This window comes from Xiphophorus couchianus, chromosome 22 (genome assembly GCF_001444195.1).
Source record: "Xiphophorus couchianus chromosome 22, X_couchianus-1.0, whole genome shotgun sequence".
In the NCBI taxonomy this organism is placed as follows: domain Eukaryota; kingdom Metazoa; phylum Chordata; class Actinopteri; order Cyprinodontiformes; family Poeciliidae; genus Xiphophorus; species Xiphophorus couchianus.
The window spans coordinates 15,289,445-15,307,870 of record NC_040249.1 but is presented as its reverse complement, the minus strand read 5'-3'; the positions used below and the strand labels follow the sequence as shown (position 1 = coordinate 15,307,870).

Here is an 18,426-nt window from a genome sequence, read left to right as displayed (position 1 = left end):
CTCTAAAGTAGCAGGACAGAAGCCATGAAATTAGTGTTTTTTGTTTTTTTTTCTTCTTTCACCCAACAATCCACAAAAACAGTACTCTGTGATGCTCTGCAACCACATTTCTGGGTTACTTTACAAAAAAAAAAAAAAAAATATATATATATATATATATACATATATATATGTGCACATGCACAGATCCCAGACTTACCAATCCATTTGTGAATATGTAGGGCAATTTGACTTTGATGTAATTCCCTCAAGCAAGAAAAAATAGCTTATTTCTTCCACTCTAGGCATGACCACATGTGACTGTACCATGAAAAAGGAATGCTCCAATTTATGTAGTATCCACTATGTCCTTGAAGCTCAATTCTACTTCCATTTAGCTCCTAAGCTCACAAAAATGAATTCATTTGGTAAAATACAGATTTAGCTCGATGTTCTTTTGGAACTTTAGCATAAGAACTGATTTTTCCACATGATTGTTAATTGATCGATTAGGATGAGCTTTGTGATGTAGTACATATTGATTTAAGGTGTGGTGAAATCTATTTGTGAAAATACACCAATCAATCAGTCAGGGATAGGCTAATTTCACCATGATATGCTGTGATCTGTAGTCAACAGGTCAAATAAAAAAGAATGAAAATGATTTTCTCTTTTCTTGAATTGCATCAAATCAACAAAAAAATGCAAAAAAAAACAAACAACTTTTGTTCTATGTTCATACCAACCACCAATACTTTGATACAGCTTTTTTGAGTTCAATATAAATCAGATAGAATAGAATAGAATACAATAGAATAGAAACAATCTTTAATCTCCTGCAAGGGGGAAATTGTAGTATAACAGGATATTTAGAAATGATCTACATACAGTATATGCACAGGTCATATGACTTGGGCATATATAGGGATATTCTTCATTTCTTTATTTTCTGCTAGATTCAAAACTACTAACTATCAAGGAACCTGTAGCACGTTTCACTTTTTCTGTGATAAGGAACTTAAGAAAAAAAACGAAAGAACTTTTACAAAATCAATATCTGCAGGTCAGACCTCAAAGTAAAACTTAAGATGGTATCGGCCAAGAAATCCCAGATCGGTGCATCTCTGTGATTTATAAAAAGCTATGCACTGTATTTGCCAGTGACAGAAAAAAGGGCACTCTTCATATTTAGAAAGCCAAATTTAAGATTCATGAGTCAAAGAAGTTAAATGTTCAAATTATTGGATTGAAAAAGTTCCTTTGTTATCCTGTATGTCATTGTGGCTCTGTGTTTTTATTCAAACAATACTTTGTAAGATGCAGTATGGCTTGAATCTTCTAATTTATTAAAATTTCTGTCACCTTCAATTGAGCCTGGTATGATGTGGTCTTTGTTAGTCCTTGTCAGGAGAGCAAGCGCTAACAAAGAGGTTTTTTGCCCTAAACTGACCTCTTTCTTTCCAGCCTAGGTAAAGGACAGTTTTGTGTAACAGGAAGTACAGTGAAGCTTCAGTGTTTCTTTGAGAAACAATTTTATTGTGTGTTGTAGGAAATAATTGCAGTTAATATTTAATTTACCTGTGGAAATGGTTGTTTGTCTCTGGTTTCTGTTTTAAGAGATTCTAGTTATTTTTATAGTAACACTAAATAAAGATAAATTCAACTGTGTGGATCACCATTCTTGGATCTTGTTTCATAGAAGAAATAGATGAAAGGGGAGGTGTACCACAGGAGCAGAGAACAGTGAATACCATTAGATTCCAGTGGCAACCCCCCAATCCAATCTCTATTTTTATATCGGTTCATTGTTCCATTGTGGTACAGTGAGGTGCTTTCAACAATTTTTACCTGGCTGTGCAGCGTTGATTGTGGGGGGGATTAGGGGAGGAAGCTATTCTCAACCTCCTGTTCTGTATGAGAAGCCCTATGGGAGACTAAAAAGACTATGGATTGTTGACTTGTCTTAATCCTCTCCCAGCACAAACAACTGCCTCTCTTATAATGGGATAGACAGAACAGAACCAGCAGGCTTGGGGAAAAAAAAAAGTTTTATCGCAGACTGATGCAGGAACAAACCTCTGACATAGGACACCAAAATCACAACAAAATTTACTTCCTCCACAGACATTTACATTAAAACTAAGCTACAAGTTCAGCAATACTTGTACATTTCATACTTTATTTTTTCCATGTATTTTTAGGTAAACAACAGCCAACAATATTCTCAGCCACATTTGCATATTTTATTTGCTGAAATCTGTTAAGAGCCTTACTCCTGATATTAAATGCAAAAAAAAAAAAAAAAAGAAGAAAAGGATTTGATACAGTCCACATCTTTTCATTATACTTTTTTAGGTTACAGATTACTTCAGGTTTACCTGAAGGGTGAGGCTAAGATTTTACTTTCACATTCAAAATAAGAGTAGACAGAGGAGCTTAAACATAACAATGGAAAGGTTGCCTGCAATTTTATGCTGAATGTGGACACATTGGCATAAATACAAGTGACAAATTAAGACCCCTGTGGTTCATTCAGCCAATTCAGACAAAATACTAATCTACACTATTGGCCATCACACTTGACGGTATCGCAACCGATTCATCAAACAGGTATTTTCTGGCCAGTTGGTGTTTTTACAAGAAATTATTTTTTTCAGTCTTGAAATGTGCTTAAAAGAATTATAATAGAGACTATAATAATCCAACCCAGATGTGATCAAGGTTATTATTTTAGATGCTCATCTAGAAGACAATAACAGACTACTCCCAAATAGAAACTTTAAAGTAGCTCTTTAATTTTGTGCCAAAATGAAATCTGTGAATCGGATTCCTATTTTTTATGGTGCTTCCATGCTCAACATTGATTGAGCATAAATGCATTAGAGTTTAGCTATTTCATCGTGGCGCCCTGGGCAGAGAGCCATATCACTTTACTTAGACAAAATACTGTAAATGTGACCTGCAAATCAAAACTAATGGTGCATTTAAATGTATCCCTCAATATCTGTTTGAAACAGAATTATGATTCTAATATTTAACCCAAGTATTCCTCAAAATTTATTTTTATTTGAGTGTTACTTTAAGAGCAAATGTAAGTTTTAACCTTAAACAAACAGTACAAAATAAAATGTTCACTTCCAATTTCTTTGAAAAAAAAAGCACCAATAGAGAAAGAAAACCCATTAAAAACATAAAGGCAAATATTCTAATTAGCCTGTTTCCACAGTATTGTTTTAACAATATCAAGTGACCTGTGATCCTTAAGCTCCCCTCTAATGAAGACAATCCTGAAACAGTAATTCAACACAGGGCAGCTGACAGTGTCCAGCCTGCCTATATAAGCTGCAAAGGATTAATCCTCTCTCTCAGCCCCTTCTCTTCTAGCCTTGCTAATTTGATGTAATTAAATTAAGTGGAGACCAAAAAGTGGGGCACTGCTGCTTGCCCCTGTGATTGGTCATCCTTATTAGAAGGTATAAGACACAGACTCCCAACATAATGGGAGCAACAAACCCTGGCAAACAGAGTGAGAGACAGAAAACCAAACAACCCTTTTGTTCAGCCTATAAAGGAAATACTGCAATCCACAGAGAACACAATGCATGTCAGCATTGTAACTACAAGCTTTAAACTTCTAGCAAAGATTACCAGGTGGGATAATGCGTACACATAGCAGAAAATTTACTGCAAAGAATAAGTAAGCATACATGCACAGCACCATTTCAAATATTTATGTCCAAAATTCTATATGGTTTTCCAGTATCTTGTGGATATTGCATACACAAATAAATGTGGTATTGATACTCACATAAAACAGTCATCAGGGAGCCTCATGTTATTGTTTGTGAACTTTAAAGGAAACAGCTACTGTATTTCACCATTATGCTTCTTACATTACGTCCTCCCTTCAGTACCTTTTACACGTCTTACCCTCCAATCCACCTTCCTTATGCTGTTAAAGCCCTTCTCCAGCACAAAATGTGCAATACCTTTTTTTGTTAAAAAAAAAAAAAAAAGAGAACTTTGGGTCAAGTTGCCCATGTGTGAAAATGGCTTTTCTGGATTATGAAGCCATTTCTAACATGATCCTAAAATACCAACCTTTATGTAAGCGAATGCCTTCAAAAGTATAACTAAGTTATTGTTATACGGAATTCTGTGATCTATTAAGATAATTTAAATTTTACAGCGTAATTGATTACTCATGAAAAGTACCCATTAATTAAATTCAATAGGGTAGGTCAGTTTGTGTTTATTTAATAGCAGTCTCTCTGTAGAGAACAAAATTTATGGCTTGGTTTGACAACTGAAAAGTATGTAAAAATGTGGAAAGTGACATACATGATACAAGTCCCTAACAAAAGTAATAAATCTTAAAGCTTTTCAGATTCTGTAACATTACCACTACAAAACCTTTCTTCAAACATCACAAAGGAGTGAAATTTGTAAAGTGAAAAACTTAACAACCCATCCATCCGTTTATTACCTTTAACCACTTATCCTTTCCAGGACATGGAGGGACAGTTACCAATACCTTTCTCCACATACATGCAACACACTGGTATTATATAGATAGACTCTCATCCTTTTGGCATAACTAAACTATTTGCATCTGATAGACATTGTGAATGAAAACATCTGCCTCTGAACTGTACTGCAACAGCACGTCTTACTGCTCTGAAGAGATAAGCTTTCACCTCATCATGAGGGGGCCCCTGGGCAGCTGGAGCAACCACCCTCACTCTTCATGGCAGGAGACCATCAATTCATGGTTGAGGTAAAGTTCCACCCTCTGGGCTGGTAACATTACGCCATGGATGCTCAGTCAAGTGATCTAGATCTCACCCTTTTGCACCTTCCCTCAGCTCCCCCTTCAATTCGAAGTGATACATGAGTCTATGCCTTGTGGAGCAGAATGGGGCATCATCCAGGCAGAGTTGACAAGACCCAGTGTCTTAATGGAGCAATACACCAAACGGGGCCTTTGTTACCCCGACCAGCTGCATATCTGCCTCCCTCGCCAACAGCCTTGGCTCTGATAGAAGTGTCTCACAGTATCGACAGCTTCTAATTTACTCTCTCATCATCACTTGCCTCATTTGCTCCACAGATACAATGCTTCCTTTCTTTTTGGTTGAGGTCAGTCATTTTGTTTGCCAGCAGTTTGTTGATTAGATTTTGTTTTCACAGATTTTATTTTCATCAGCCAAAAAAAAAAAAATAAATAAAAAACATATCAAAGCAGGACCTAAAGGAAAAATCAAACATAGCCCATTCGACTGATTATGTGGCATGATTCATCAGTTCGTTATTTTGTTTTCAGCATGTCTGTGTGCGGGCATGTTCCAAACATCACAGCCTCCAAATGGTCTCTGTAAGTTGTTCTTTTTCATTAGGGAGTCAGCAGATGTGGAGTGAGACTCCAGCCCTGATTACTAAAAAAAGACAAGTGCTGGATAATTACAGTGGAAGTGAAGCAGAAAACCCAAAATGCTAATGGCCGCAGGTCTGATCTGACACGAAAGACAACTCCTGCTGCCCGTCACTATGTGTAGCTCAGAGAACCTGTTTTCAGACAGAACAGGGCTGTAGTGCTTTACTGAGCACAAAGCAAATCACACACAATTTACTCTACACCCGAGCTGCTACACAATGTCTGTGCCACAGGTGGGCTGTTTTTTAATTACCTAATCCATGTGCTTTTCTCTAATTGCATTTAAAGGAAGAACAACAGATAGAAAGCATTCTCCATTGTCCTTCTCATTTTTAAAGCCAAACACTATTTGCTTTGGAGCAATGATGTGAAGTAAAATCATTTTAATAATTACTGTGCCTTGCAAAAGTTCAGACCTCTCCAATTTTTTGCCATCAAGGTTTGTAATGAGATTTTATGTGACTAATGTACAAAATGAAGCACATACATGGGAAGTGGTAGAAAAAGTATAATATGGATTATAAATTAGAATCTGAAAAGGGAGACGTGCATATATTTTCACCCCCTTTAATCTGATACACCTAACTAACATTGAATGCAACTAATTATCCTCAGAAGTCACACAATTTGGTAAATATTTCCCACCTGGGTGAAATTCTGTCACTGTATAAGTCCAGCTGTTCTGTGAAGGTCTGAAATGTTTGAGAACATTAATAAGAAAATCACAACAATGAAGAACAAATAGGCCAGGAATAAAATTGTGCAGAAGTTTAAGGCAATATTAATTTATAAACCAAAATTCAGATCTTTAGACAAACAATTACCTCAACATAGAAACAGAAAGTGGTAAAATCAACAAAGTAATTACATGTACAATTTGCTTTCTGCCACAGAACAATCAAGGGGGTAGAGCAAATATGTGTATTAAAGTGACCTGGTTAGATAAAATTTTTATTATTGTTAACTTACAAAACACTGTATGCTGAACATACCGTACTTACTGTAAAGCATGGCAAAAATGGTACAACAAAGAATTGACCCAAAGTGGCTGAATACATATGCAAGATACACTTTTTTGATTTTTTTGACAAACCTCTATCCATTCCCTTCCACCTTGCAATAGTATTATGTTGGTTATCAGACAAAATATCTATAGGAATAGTTAAAGGAGTATCAGAACTTTTGCATAGCCTTGTACACCCCGTGTGGTGGAAGTATTCCTTTAGATCTAGCTGCAGGGTTGACTACAATTTAGCTATTTGATCACTAAAATAGTTATTGGATCACCAACTATGTTAGCGATAAAAAGGTTGCATGCACTAGAAAAGAAAGGAATAAAAGACTATAAAATTGATCCATAAACTTTGTTAAACCACAAAACACATTTCACATGCAAATCTATGAGGTAACTTTGTTGCCTATGAATGACACTGAATATTTTCTTTTTTCGTTTTTGTAAGCTATACCCAAGGGTACAACAAGTCTGTCCTGGCATTAATTGCAGGATTAAACATCTGTTTTGCTTCATTGCTGACTTCTCTCACGTTGCAAGTAAGTTCACTAAGTGGTGGGATATTATTTAATTAGATGAATATCTTATGGAAATCATACTCCACAACTAATGTGGATAAGATCCAGATGAAAAAAATCACCAGAAATAAAGACCGCCTGCATTATTGTGTGAGAAGGAGTTTTGTCATGCAGCATAGCTTCTACCGTTGCAATTTATATAGAGTGAAGTCTCCCCCTTATCAGCAGGCAATGTGGGAGCGAGAAAAGACCCAAAACCGTCCTCTGCCACAAAGCAATGCTACAAATCTCCCAACAAACAGATATATAAACAGAGAGAGAGAAACAAGTGTGCGTGGGTTTACATTGTATTTTTAAGCAGTGTTGCAAAATAAATGCTAATATTAGCTTGCACTTAGGTGTTAGGCAGGGATGCTTTTTTATCAGGCTGTGCCAGCAGGCCTGAGGCTGTAGGAGATGGAAGGAGCAATGAGGAAGGTGAAATCCCACACAATCCTATTAGAGTGGACGGGTGGGTGTGGGAGGGGCTTTCTTTGCTGCTCACGCTGCAGCAGGTGAACAAATGGAAACTGCAGAATAAATAAATTATTTAATTACGCTAACAATAACATGTTTATGTCTTCAATTGTAAATCAAGACAATCTTTTTTGTAATTTTATTCAATTTAATAAAAGTATAAATTTAATATTAATAATATAATTATTAACAGTAATATGAATATTACTTTCAAAACTGCTTAAAGTAACTTGGCAATAATTTGTACATCAAAAGTAATTATACCATTATTACAGTAGTTCTTTGTCCTCTGAAGCAAATATGTGAAATTTAAGCCAATCAATAAAGCTTATTAATTGATTGGGTGAAAGATGATGATCATATACGTTAGTCCTCTTCCAGCTACCTTGCAGAGAAAGCCATCCTCTTTGCTGTCTCCAGTGGCCATGTTTATCAGGCTGTGAAGGTTTGAAAACATATAATCTCATCTTGTGCTTCTCCAGGTTCCCCCTTTGCTAGTTAGAAAAATAATAGAAATCATTGGAATTATATTCATAATTTCGAAGATCATACATTTTCTTCACAATCGGTTTACACTTCTGGACAATAACATGGTGATGCACAGAGATGGGTCTTTTTCTGTGTGCTTTTCTGCACATTCCCTTAACTGTCCTCTTTTAGACTTGCTTGTGACAATAATTCAAAGTGATCAAAGAGACGAAAAATGATTTGGTGTATTGCTGCTCATTGTGTGAGTAGTGAACTTGGACGATGCCATGCGCATAAAAGCTCAACTGGCGAAGAGATAGCTGCCACCTCATTATAATGACAGAGAATGAGGCTTCTCTGGGCTGACTGAACTCAACCCAGATTAGATAAAATAATGTGAGCTTTTTGCATTCTTGATCTCCTCTATTCTTATACTCAAATATTTATTTCTATTTTCTTTTCTCATGTGTTCCTCCCCTGAGAATCACCAATGCATTTATGGAGTCGACAAGAAGGGACTGCAGGGAGCTACCTGAGCTGTTTCCTTAGCGTCCGTATTAACACCTTGTTGTGCTCAACAGCAGCATCAGTCTTTCACAGATCCTGTCCTCTTATGTAGTACGAATGAAAAATGGTGCAAAGTATTTTACTCTCTTTTCTTGCAATCATATTTTCTTCATCTTCCACATCTTCTGCGCAATATATTCTTCACATAAGGTCATTTTGCTAATTTGTTCTTAGCTTCAGCAGCTAAAACTCAGTAAGAGCACGGTCATATCCCAGTCCGAATAACATCAGTCTTTATGCATAATAAAGACTGACTAAAAAAATATTTTTTTTATTTCCTCCTTCAGTCCTGTGCAATGTCAGTAACAGAGTGAAATGATTGCAAAAGAGAAAAGAAGTTCTGAGTTGATGTAGCTCAAGGATACAAATAAAAATACAGAATGAAATCATGGAAGTAGGTGATATATATGTATATATATATATATATATATATATATATATATATATATATATATATGGGTGTGTGTAAGGGTAAGATAAAGGGGAGGAAGGGGAAAAAAAGGAAACAATACATGGAATTGACATTTATACATAGAAGTACAGTAGTCATAGGGTATTTATCCATTTACAGATGTTGCATTATGAAAATATAAGCAGTAGATATTTCACTTTATTGTTTGTTTTTTTATCTGATTTGTAAAAAAAAAGGGAGAGAAATAGAGATATGCAAACAGAGAAAAACTGAACAATAAATCTGAATACATGCTGCTGTTGGTGACTCATTAAGTGCTTATGGGTAAACAGCTAACCAACTCAAGCTCATCCAGGACCTGAGCAACTGAAAAGAACAGACATCCCTTCAGTCAAAACAGGAGACTCTCATTCTCCCTTTGCCTCTCCATCTTCTAAGTCTCCCTTCCGAGGATGGACACATTACTCAGCGGACCCCTCACTGCCCACTGCACGCATAGTCGGGTTTTATTTCCCTTTATGCCAACCATAGTCTGGTCACCGTAGAATACAAGCAAATACCACTACAGGCACAAAAGCCAGCCTACTTTTTCTGCTTGGATAGACCATGCGGGCCAATAAGGTTGATGAGGGCAAGTTAGGCCGAGTGGCTGAGAAGAGGAAAAAAAGACAGGAGACAGCAGGCAAGTATCATAAGATTCAAGTACTGTAGGCTGAAGACAGAAAGCGCATGCCCAAATAAAAAGGGTGTTTGCCATCTCATATATCAGAGGACGAGGAGAATGAAACAAGTGAAATCTTCAGTCTTTGATTCCTGGGTCAATAACCACCCAGCTCCCTCTAGAGCAGAGGAACATGTACTCAGATCCTTATCAGGGCAGCTATCATCTCTGCAGCCTCACAGAGGCGAAGATACTGTCATCTTCACACTATCACAGAATGGCATCAGCTCGGAGACATGGGAGTAATTATATTATACAAGCCCACAATACACTGGCAGCAAGGCAACACCAAAGATCATCAAATTTTTGCCCTGCTCTCTCTTTTTCTACTCACCCTTCTCTTTTCCCTTCTCCTCATCTGCTGTTTTCTCCTTCTCTATATTTTTTATTTCCTCCATCTGTCTATCCTGTCTCAGCAGTGCTCTATTGCAATGCTAGTCTTTTTAATGTTCAACCATTAACTCTGAAACTGGAAAGCTTTCAAATTGACAAATAATCACTTAAATTGCTTCAATGACTTTGATCAACCCAGGCTTTAGGACACAAAAGCGATTTGTGTGGTGGGTGATGCAGGAGGTGAGGTGGGGTGCTGTCGCAGATGTGTAGTAGAATGTGTAGCCATCATGTATACAATGGCTGACTTCTTGAACACACAGTGAGTTGGAAATGTACCACTCCTCTTAAAGCTCTTGGTGTGATGTGACAATCACAAACATCAAAGTATGGGGATTCTGTGTGACAGATTAACTAGCTCAAAAATAATACATGGTTTGTAAATATTATTATGTTAAAGGCTGTGCTTTGACTATGCCATTTTAATACATGGATATGCTTTGATCTAAACCATCCCATTACAGCTCTGGTTGTATGTTTAGCATGGTCCTGTTGAAAGGTGAAGCTGAACCCGATTTAGTCCTGCAGGTCCTAACAAGCTATCCTCACAGTATGATGCTGCCACCAACAACTCTTTCAAGACTGTCTTCTGTTCAACTTCATTCATTTTCCTATTAAAAATGACCACTTTTCCTTTCTCCGCGTAAAAATATCACCATTGCATGATGCTGCTACCACCGTGTTTCAGGCTGGGGATAGTGTGACCAGGTTTATGCTCAATTCTGTTTTGCATGATGTGATAATAAGTAAAAAAGGCTCCAAGGGCATAAAAACTTTTCCAGGATTCCCCTTCATTGAGCTCATCTATCAACTCTAGACAGTTTCTATATCCTGCTGAAGAAAGTCATCCAAACAGCATAATGATGCCACAACCATTTTTAATACAAAAAGTGTTTTCTATAAAATGATCAAATGTTAAACAGTCAATACCAGCTTTGCAAGGCACATGTGCAATAATTACTGTTCAGTGACACAGAAATGAACCCAAAATGTAAAACAAAGCAATAAGAACATGGAGAGCGCTTTATGTTGAGCTCAGACAACAGGATTTGAAAGATTAATAACCATTGATTTTCCCACATTAAAATGTCTGTTTCTTTTGTATGCAGCAGATAAAGACATGACCTGAGTATCATAGGGTTAGAACTGTTAAATGCTTTTTCTATTGATCTGACCATCTCATCTACCCACTGCTAATGAATACAAGCAGCAGGTAGACTACAGAAGAAAATATGATAATTCAGTTATTCAGTGTATCAAGTAGCATAGTCATCTCTGGAAAAGAGAGAACTATCACTTCGAGGAATTTATCCTTGATAAATAGTATATCTACTACTCACAGCTGATACTGTCTGAACCTCATTACAGCTCACCCTAAACAATGCATCACACTCCAACTCAATTTCATACATCCTGACCATGCTAATCTTTTTCCTTCTCTCCACATGAGTCAATGACAAACTTTCAAGTGGAATACACAGAAAACAATACTTTTTTCTCGTTATACAATCATATAAAAAAATGAAACGTGCCCTCTGTAGTTCCAGGGTTTCAGCATAAAGATGATCTTGCGTTTACCAAGTCAATGCAGAAAAGAACAAGGAAGAAATTCCACCTTCTCTACTAATTAAACAAAGACAAAACCAATATTGGAAAAAGTTTGTGTAAAACTACGTTTTTACTGATCGGTAAAAACTTGTGAGGAAAAGCAGCATTTTTTATTAGATCCATTCCAAGACAAACAAGTAATTTCCATATAACACTACAAGGAAGGATACCAGCTATGTATGGCCAAATCACTTGAGGGAACGTTAAATTCAATGTGACAATAACAGTTAAGTTATGTACAGTTATGTAAACGTTGCAAATAGGATTATACTTTTACACTGACAATCACACTATAGGCTAAAACTAAAGTAGAGACCGAAAAGCAGCAAGATAAATGGTAAAATATTGACTTTCATGCTGTTGTTTTGATACATGGTAATTCTTCAGACAATGCAGAAAAAAAAACTGACTTGTGAAGTTATGAGTCTAAGGAAAGTTTATTGACTAAGCTGCAAACTTATAATTGCTGCAGCAAATATTAAACTCATGTTAAGAGCAACCCCTTTGTGACAGAAGAAAAAAACAACACTGGGCCTTTTTTACAACCGCTGGATTTGTCCCAGAGCCAGGAACCCTGCTGAACGGCACGTCTTTCTAGTTTGAATTTATCTACCTTCTGCACAGAACAAACCCACTTTTATCATGGTTTAAAGAAAGTTCCGGAAGGGAAAATCAGCGATCCCAATTATGTTGCTAAGTCATAGAGCCCTAGCGCCCCAAGGTTCTTAGGGAAGGCAAGGGGCATGGTCTGTGGTGTGCTTTCAGGGCGGGTCATGGCAGATTGGCCTAATTGGCCTGTCTTGTTGTCTAAGTGGGTCAGCAAACCTCGCATCTCTGCCGTCATCACTGAGGCATGCCAACTCCTTTGTTGGGGATAGTCCAACTCTACCCATTGATCCAGAACAAAGAACTGTTCTTGTGTAAAACTAAGATATCCTCCGAGTGCCAGGAATGCTTTGTAGTGGAGCTGTCACTTATCCTCTTATGCCTTAATGTTAACAATAAATAATCCATCAAATTAAACAAGCGCTATACTGCGAACAGTGTACTGAGTGAAATTCAGGGTACCTCAGCATTACGTCAGTGTTTCACCAATACTGGTTACGTCACTCACGAAAGGCCTAGCTGGTGAGATAACTAAAGAGATAGAGTTCTGCATCAGTCTCAAACTTAATTTGATTTAAAACTTCTGCAAACATCCACATAAGTCAAGTGGAGATCAGCACAAAACAGAGAATTTCTCATTTCCTTCCCCGACACTTTACAGAGAAGGAAGCATACTGCAGTCTACCATTTGAAATTACATTCTGGATGTCTAGCTCATCTTTTTTGGCTCACAGGGCATGGGAGCCTTCTCTATACACCACTCAGGGCAGGGGCCAGAAATGGTTTGACACCCTGCAGAGCTGCAGGCAACTCATATTTGTCTATCCCAAACACCTAGGGGCAACATGGAGCGCCTCAACTTCCTAATACACTCTAATCTGGACACAGCGGAGCATCTGGAGATATGGATATGGATAATCTCAGTCATGAGAGAGCATGCTTTGTTGACAGAAAGAAAACACTGTCTAAACTGGGACTTGTTCAGTCTTAGACAGATTTTTAAGTGTTAATATTAACCACTGAAGGACAACTGAACAGATGGCACTCTGCTCAAGAACACACTGCAGGATGAAAGTTGAAGAGAATAAAAAAGGGAATACTTACTGTGCCCTGCTCTTAGGGATGCAGGTGATCTGTGGATAGCAATAGGCACAATATGGTGACGCTTGTTTCCATGGGATGAATGAATGTGGTGGAGGCTCTCCACAGCACTCGGTTCCGAGCCCGCCACGAAGCCCAGGGCAACAAGCCACAGGGCCAGGTGTTTGAGTGTCACTGAATTCCACTTTAGGGGCTCTACAATGGGCCTCAGGGGAGCAAACTGTGCACTCCAGCCCTTGAACATCTTCCCTGAGTAGCCAAATGAGGCAGCAGATCAAGGTGAAACTTTGGCAAGCTTCACAGCCCCATACTTCTCACCTTTGCAAAACTCACCACGGACACTCAAATCCACAGGGGAAGAAAAAAAAAAAAAACTAGGAAAAATGTTGGTTGTGGAAAATCAAAACAAAAAAAAAAAACTCTTGCCGTTTAATATTGAGTTAAGAAATCCGTGGCAGCACCCAGGCAGAAAAATAAATATAAATCGTCACGCAAAAATATTCACTCAAGAAATTAGGGCAACCTTCAAGCAGAAATGGAGAATTCCCGGGTTGCTCCAATTCCCTTAGTTCTCTCTGTTTCTCTCTCTATCTTTCTATTAAGCTCTCACAAAATCAGAAACATCTCCGAATAAAAAAAAAAAAAAATTAAAATATTCCCAAAAATTAAAATTGCCAGCAGAAGAGGACAGCTCTCTCAGGAAGAGACTGAAAACACCTGTGCAAACTAGATTTCTTCAGAAAATCAAAGCAGACATTCTGAGTTTCCCTCCTTTTACTCCTCCAGTGGTCTCAAAGGACATCCAGAGGAATGAGACCATAGTTAAATCCGCGGCTCATTTGCATGTGCAGTGGCACGCACCAGACTGCGTGATTGCACCTGTAAGTTATGCCAAGTAGCGCACCCGTTCCCCATCTAGAGATCTCTGCTCTCAGTGAGACCACGCAACACGAGCGACAAGCACCTGAGAGCAGCCCTGGGCAGAACGTGCGCTCAAACACACACAGGCAGAAGTAGAAGCAGCTCCGTTCCAGAAGATGTGCGCAAGAGAAAGAAGGGAGAGAGGAGGAGTAGAAGCGGGAGGATAGAGCGAAGGGTGGGGGGGGCCTCAGCAGCCAGCCAGGAAGCAGGGAGGGAGAGTGGCTATGCAAATGGGCTGCATTCACATAGCGAATCACTGGAGCCTGAGTGCAATGCAGAGGAAGAGCCTATTTAGGCAGAATAGCAGGGACTGATGCTATGTCCCCCAGCTCTGATTCCTTTCAACATCCCTTTCTACTTTCTCTCTCTCTCGCCAGCCGTTTTTAAGCCACTCCGCTCTGTGTGGACAATATCAAGCAGTAAAGAAAACGGAAAAAAAAAACTCTAAACAAAATGCATATAATCTCTTCCCTATTTGTAAGCATGCCATCTTTTTACATTCTCCTTTCTCAAAATCTGCCTTTGTTCTTTCCCTCAACTTTCTGTAATTTAAAAAAAAAGTTGCACTTTTCCTTTGCATCGCCACCAAGACCACCTTCTCAACGAATCTCTCCTGCTCTGCAGTGTCGACAAGGTTTTAAAGAAAAGATGATGCTGCAGCTCTCCTTCTTTCTGTCTTGCATGTTTGCAGACTCGCAATCTCACACGCACACAATCACACGTGTCAACAAAGTACATAGTTCCCAGAGCTGGCGGTTGAGAACTGTCCACAAGGGAGGGGGTCCTGAATCTGGGTAAGTCTGCTGCCTCGCCTGCTAATAAAAGAGCATTCCTCACAAGAGAGAGGAAGGCTGATCGCAGGCTCTATGTGCAAGTGGGGGTTACAGGAAAGTAGGGAACATGTGGACATAAAAAGCCCTGCTGATAAACACAATCTGGTTCAGCTGGGAAGAGTGCTCAGAGTTTGGGACGAAAGAACACAAGGCTCAGCTGCAGTGTGCCCGTTTTGGTTTGCACACTGGCCATTCAACATTCTCCCTTTCGAAACGCTGTGTTCTGAGCTGGAGGAAGAAAAAAAAACACTCCCGCACACACTGTAAGTACTGCTGAGCTAATCTTTATGGTTTACAGGGAATACACAGGCATTTCATGGCCAGAGAAAGCCATCTTAGCAAGAATGACATACAGGATTAGAAGTCCTTCTCTGCTTTAGTTTTAAAAAAGCTGTTTAAATGAAAACAAGGCATCAAGCCTTGAAAAAAGACAGTCATGCAACCAGCAATTAATTTAGGTCAATTTCAGTGGAAATCTAGAAAACAGTTTTAAAGCATGACTGACATCCGGAAAGTGAGTAATTGGGAGAGAAAATGCATTGCGAAAACAATGAGATAACCACAAAATCCAAGTCCAGAAGAGTTTTCCTGTGGCCCTTAACATTAATAAAAAAGCTGCAGTAGGAAACAGATGCTGCAAACATTAGGGAATTGTGTCCTTTCACCTTTTATAATCTCAATAACTTGGTGGAGCCACCTGGTGCAAAAAAGTCAGCAATATGGCCCCACAGCTCTTTTCTCGTTTGCATTAGTGAAAAGGGATACTCCTGCTGAACATGTTTACACTTTTATAATTACCGCCAGCCTATTCTGCATAATGTCTACTGATAAGGCAATCCATCTGGATTTCTGTCCAAGGGCAACAACCAAACTTAGTTTGGGTTCTTAGGTGAAATGTAGAGAGAAAATAATTTTAAGAGAAACTGATACAAAAATGCAAAACTGTGAACTTTGCCAAGTTCATTCAAAGAAATTGTACTGGTGTTTAATAATTTGCTATCATTTAAGTGACACATAGCAAGATTGATATTGCTTACTTGTTCATTTGTGCCCCCAAGTGGTAAAAATCTAAAGTGCAAAAAATGTACATGGGTTTACTCAGAAAATAAGAAGCTTAAGTTTGATAAATCCAGGGAAGCAGAAAATAATTCTAATTTAACTACATTCAAGCACAATATGTTTTTTTAAGTCTTCCCATTGAATTAAGTGATTTCCAATATGTACACCGCTCTGACTCAGTTTCTCTGCCAGAACTGAAAAGAAGAAAAAAAAAGGATTAGCTGTCTGCCCTTTGCTCTGACCGTTTTGGTAGAAATTTGATAAACTGAGTGTGAAACAGCCAAGAAAAAAAGCTACCTTTCTTACTGCTTCAGGCAAAGCATTCTCAACTGGCTTCCTTCCTGCCTGCATCAGAGCAAACACCTGGAGACCACAACCTAAACTAATTTAAACACAGTTACAGATGTCAGGTGCTTTTAGCCAGATGATTACAGAGACTTGGCCATAAAATGAGAAACCCTCCTTCGAGGACTAAAACCCCTGCTATTAAAGGACTTGACTTCCTACTGTTCTCATTCAGCTCCTGTTGAGATTAAGTTAGATATCTCCTTGACTGAAAGCTTCCCTTTGTTTCTATTTAAGGCCCAAAGGGTTATGTCTTTGATGGCGGTGATGCCTTAAGTCTATCCCTGCTATGTTACTATGTTTTTCTTTGTTTCTTTTAAAGTCTGATGTGCAAGCATAAAATGCTCACATTTTAAGGAACGAAGACTTAAAATCAGACTTTTCAAACCACAATGAAAAGTTTCTTTTTGGCATATGTTTTAGAGCTTTAGTCTTAAAAAGAAGATTTTTATTTATTTATTTGTTTACACAAGGGAAAATCTTCTTCACATACTAACAATATATATATTTTTTGAAATTTCAAGGAAAAATGTGGGGAAAGCCACAGATGGATGCCTGAATAAGAGCACGAGCACCTGACCCGTCTGGGAGAAGGCCACAAAAATCAGCCAAAGAGCCCTCAAACAACACTTTTATGCGACACGGAGAGACCTTTTAGAGAGGGAAAGCCTCTCGAAGCCACTTCAGCAAAAATGTTTCTTCTCCTCAAGAGCCTCAATGATGGAGACTCTTGCTATTTTAAGAAATCAAGCCTAATTATGTGGCATCCTAATCATTGCATTTTGTAGAACTCTGAATGAAGCTAAATCAAAACAAAAAGCAATAATGTGTTCTTGTGTTAGGTGCTGTTTGACTGCTTTTCCTCTAAACGGATCTTGCTGGGAAGCATGAACCAGGTGCTGTATGTTTGACAGAAAGCTACATCTGTGTCAAGCTCAGAAAAACATTTATCTCTGTGAATGTTTGGTAGAAATATATTTTTTTTCCCGACCAGAGAGAACAGTATGCTGAAAACAGAAAAAAGATTATTTACTGTGGAGAGACTGGTGACTGACTATTAACAGTTATTTTCAGTTTAAGCTGACCCAGACCTGGTTCTGCCACTAATCTGAAATACTAAAAGCAGTTTACAATGTCAACTTGGTAATAGTTTGTCTCTATTTTTTTAAAGTAGTAAGCAATTCCACAATATGCGCCAATCTTTGATGCATAGTGTAAAGCCGACTCATTTTTATATCTAAAAACATTAGACCATAATGCATTTTCTGGCTTTAATGCAATATGTAATCTTTACATTTTGTCAGGGATCTGGCTTTGAGTTTGTGTGGCTTTTCTCTCCCACTGAGATGCAGGTTTCCCCAGTGGGCGGCGCTGAGCGGTGTGCTTCGGCACACCTATTTTCATCAAGCTCATCAGCTGGAGCGTAGGAGGAGCTGACTGCAAGTGCGAGTGTCAACCCGTGCTGTACCATTAGCTCTCCATTGATATTTTTTGTGTTTGATCTCCTTGGTATTTTGTGGCTTGATGATAACTCTTTCTCTGTTTTCCCTGAGTTCTCCCCTGGATCTGCTCTGCAGAGAGGGTTGCTTGATTTGCTGCTCAAACCTCCTCAACTTCCTTCAGTGGTTAAGCTCCCATCCAACGAAACAAGCAACTCCCAACCTGTACGCCCTTGGTGGTGAACCAGCTTATTCCATGGTTCGCCACCTCCTGGACTCTGTCCACTACTCTCTAGCTTAAATCATCAAACACATTGGTTTGGAGGACAAGATAAAATTGAAAACTCTGGTTACATTGACACAAACACCTTTAAACTAATACTTTGTTGAAACATGTTTTGACTTAATTTTCCAGCTCAGGCACAGTTTCAGTAACTAAACAATTTATGCATTTTATAAAAATCTACTGCATTTTTTATTATTTTTGAACTAAA

The 18,426-nt window shown here is 38.4% G+C and overlaps 1 protein-coding gene across 33 annotated transcripts in view; it reads right to left on the bottom strand.

Moving 5' to 3' along the window:
* The window catches only part of LOC114137983 (neurexin-1a), a 259,399-nt gene that overhangs the window by 101,586 nt on the left and 139,387 nt on the right, over window positions 1-18,426 (bottom strand). For 2 of the 33 annotated variants that reach the window (XM_028006888.1, XM_028006890.1), the window contains exon 1: window positions 13,339-14,390. The exons of 29 other annotated variants lie outside the window; for them this stretch is intronic. In XM_028006888.1, the coding sequence (XP_027862689.1) occupies window positions 13,339-13,579 (241 nt within the window). In that variant the 5' untranslated portion in view covers window positions 13,580-14,390. Of the gene's footprint in view, window positions 1-13,338; window positions 14,391-18,426 lie in introns of those variants that run through there. 2 more of the 33 variants (XM_028006887.1, XM_028006889.1) reach the window with 1 other exon arrangement.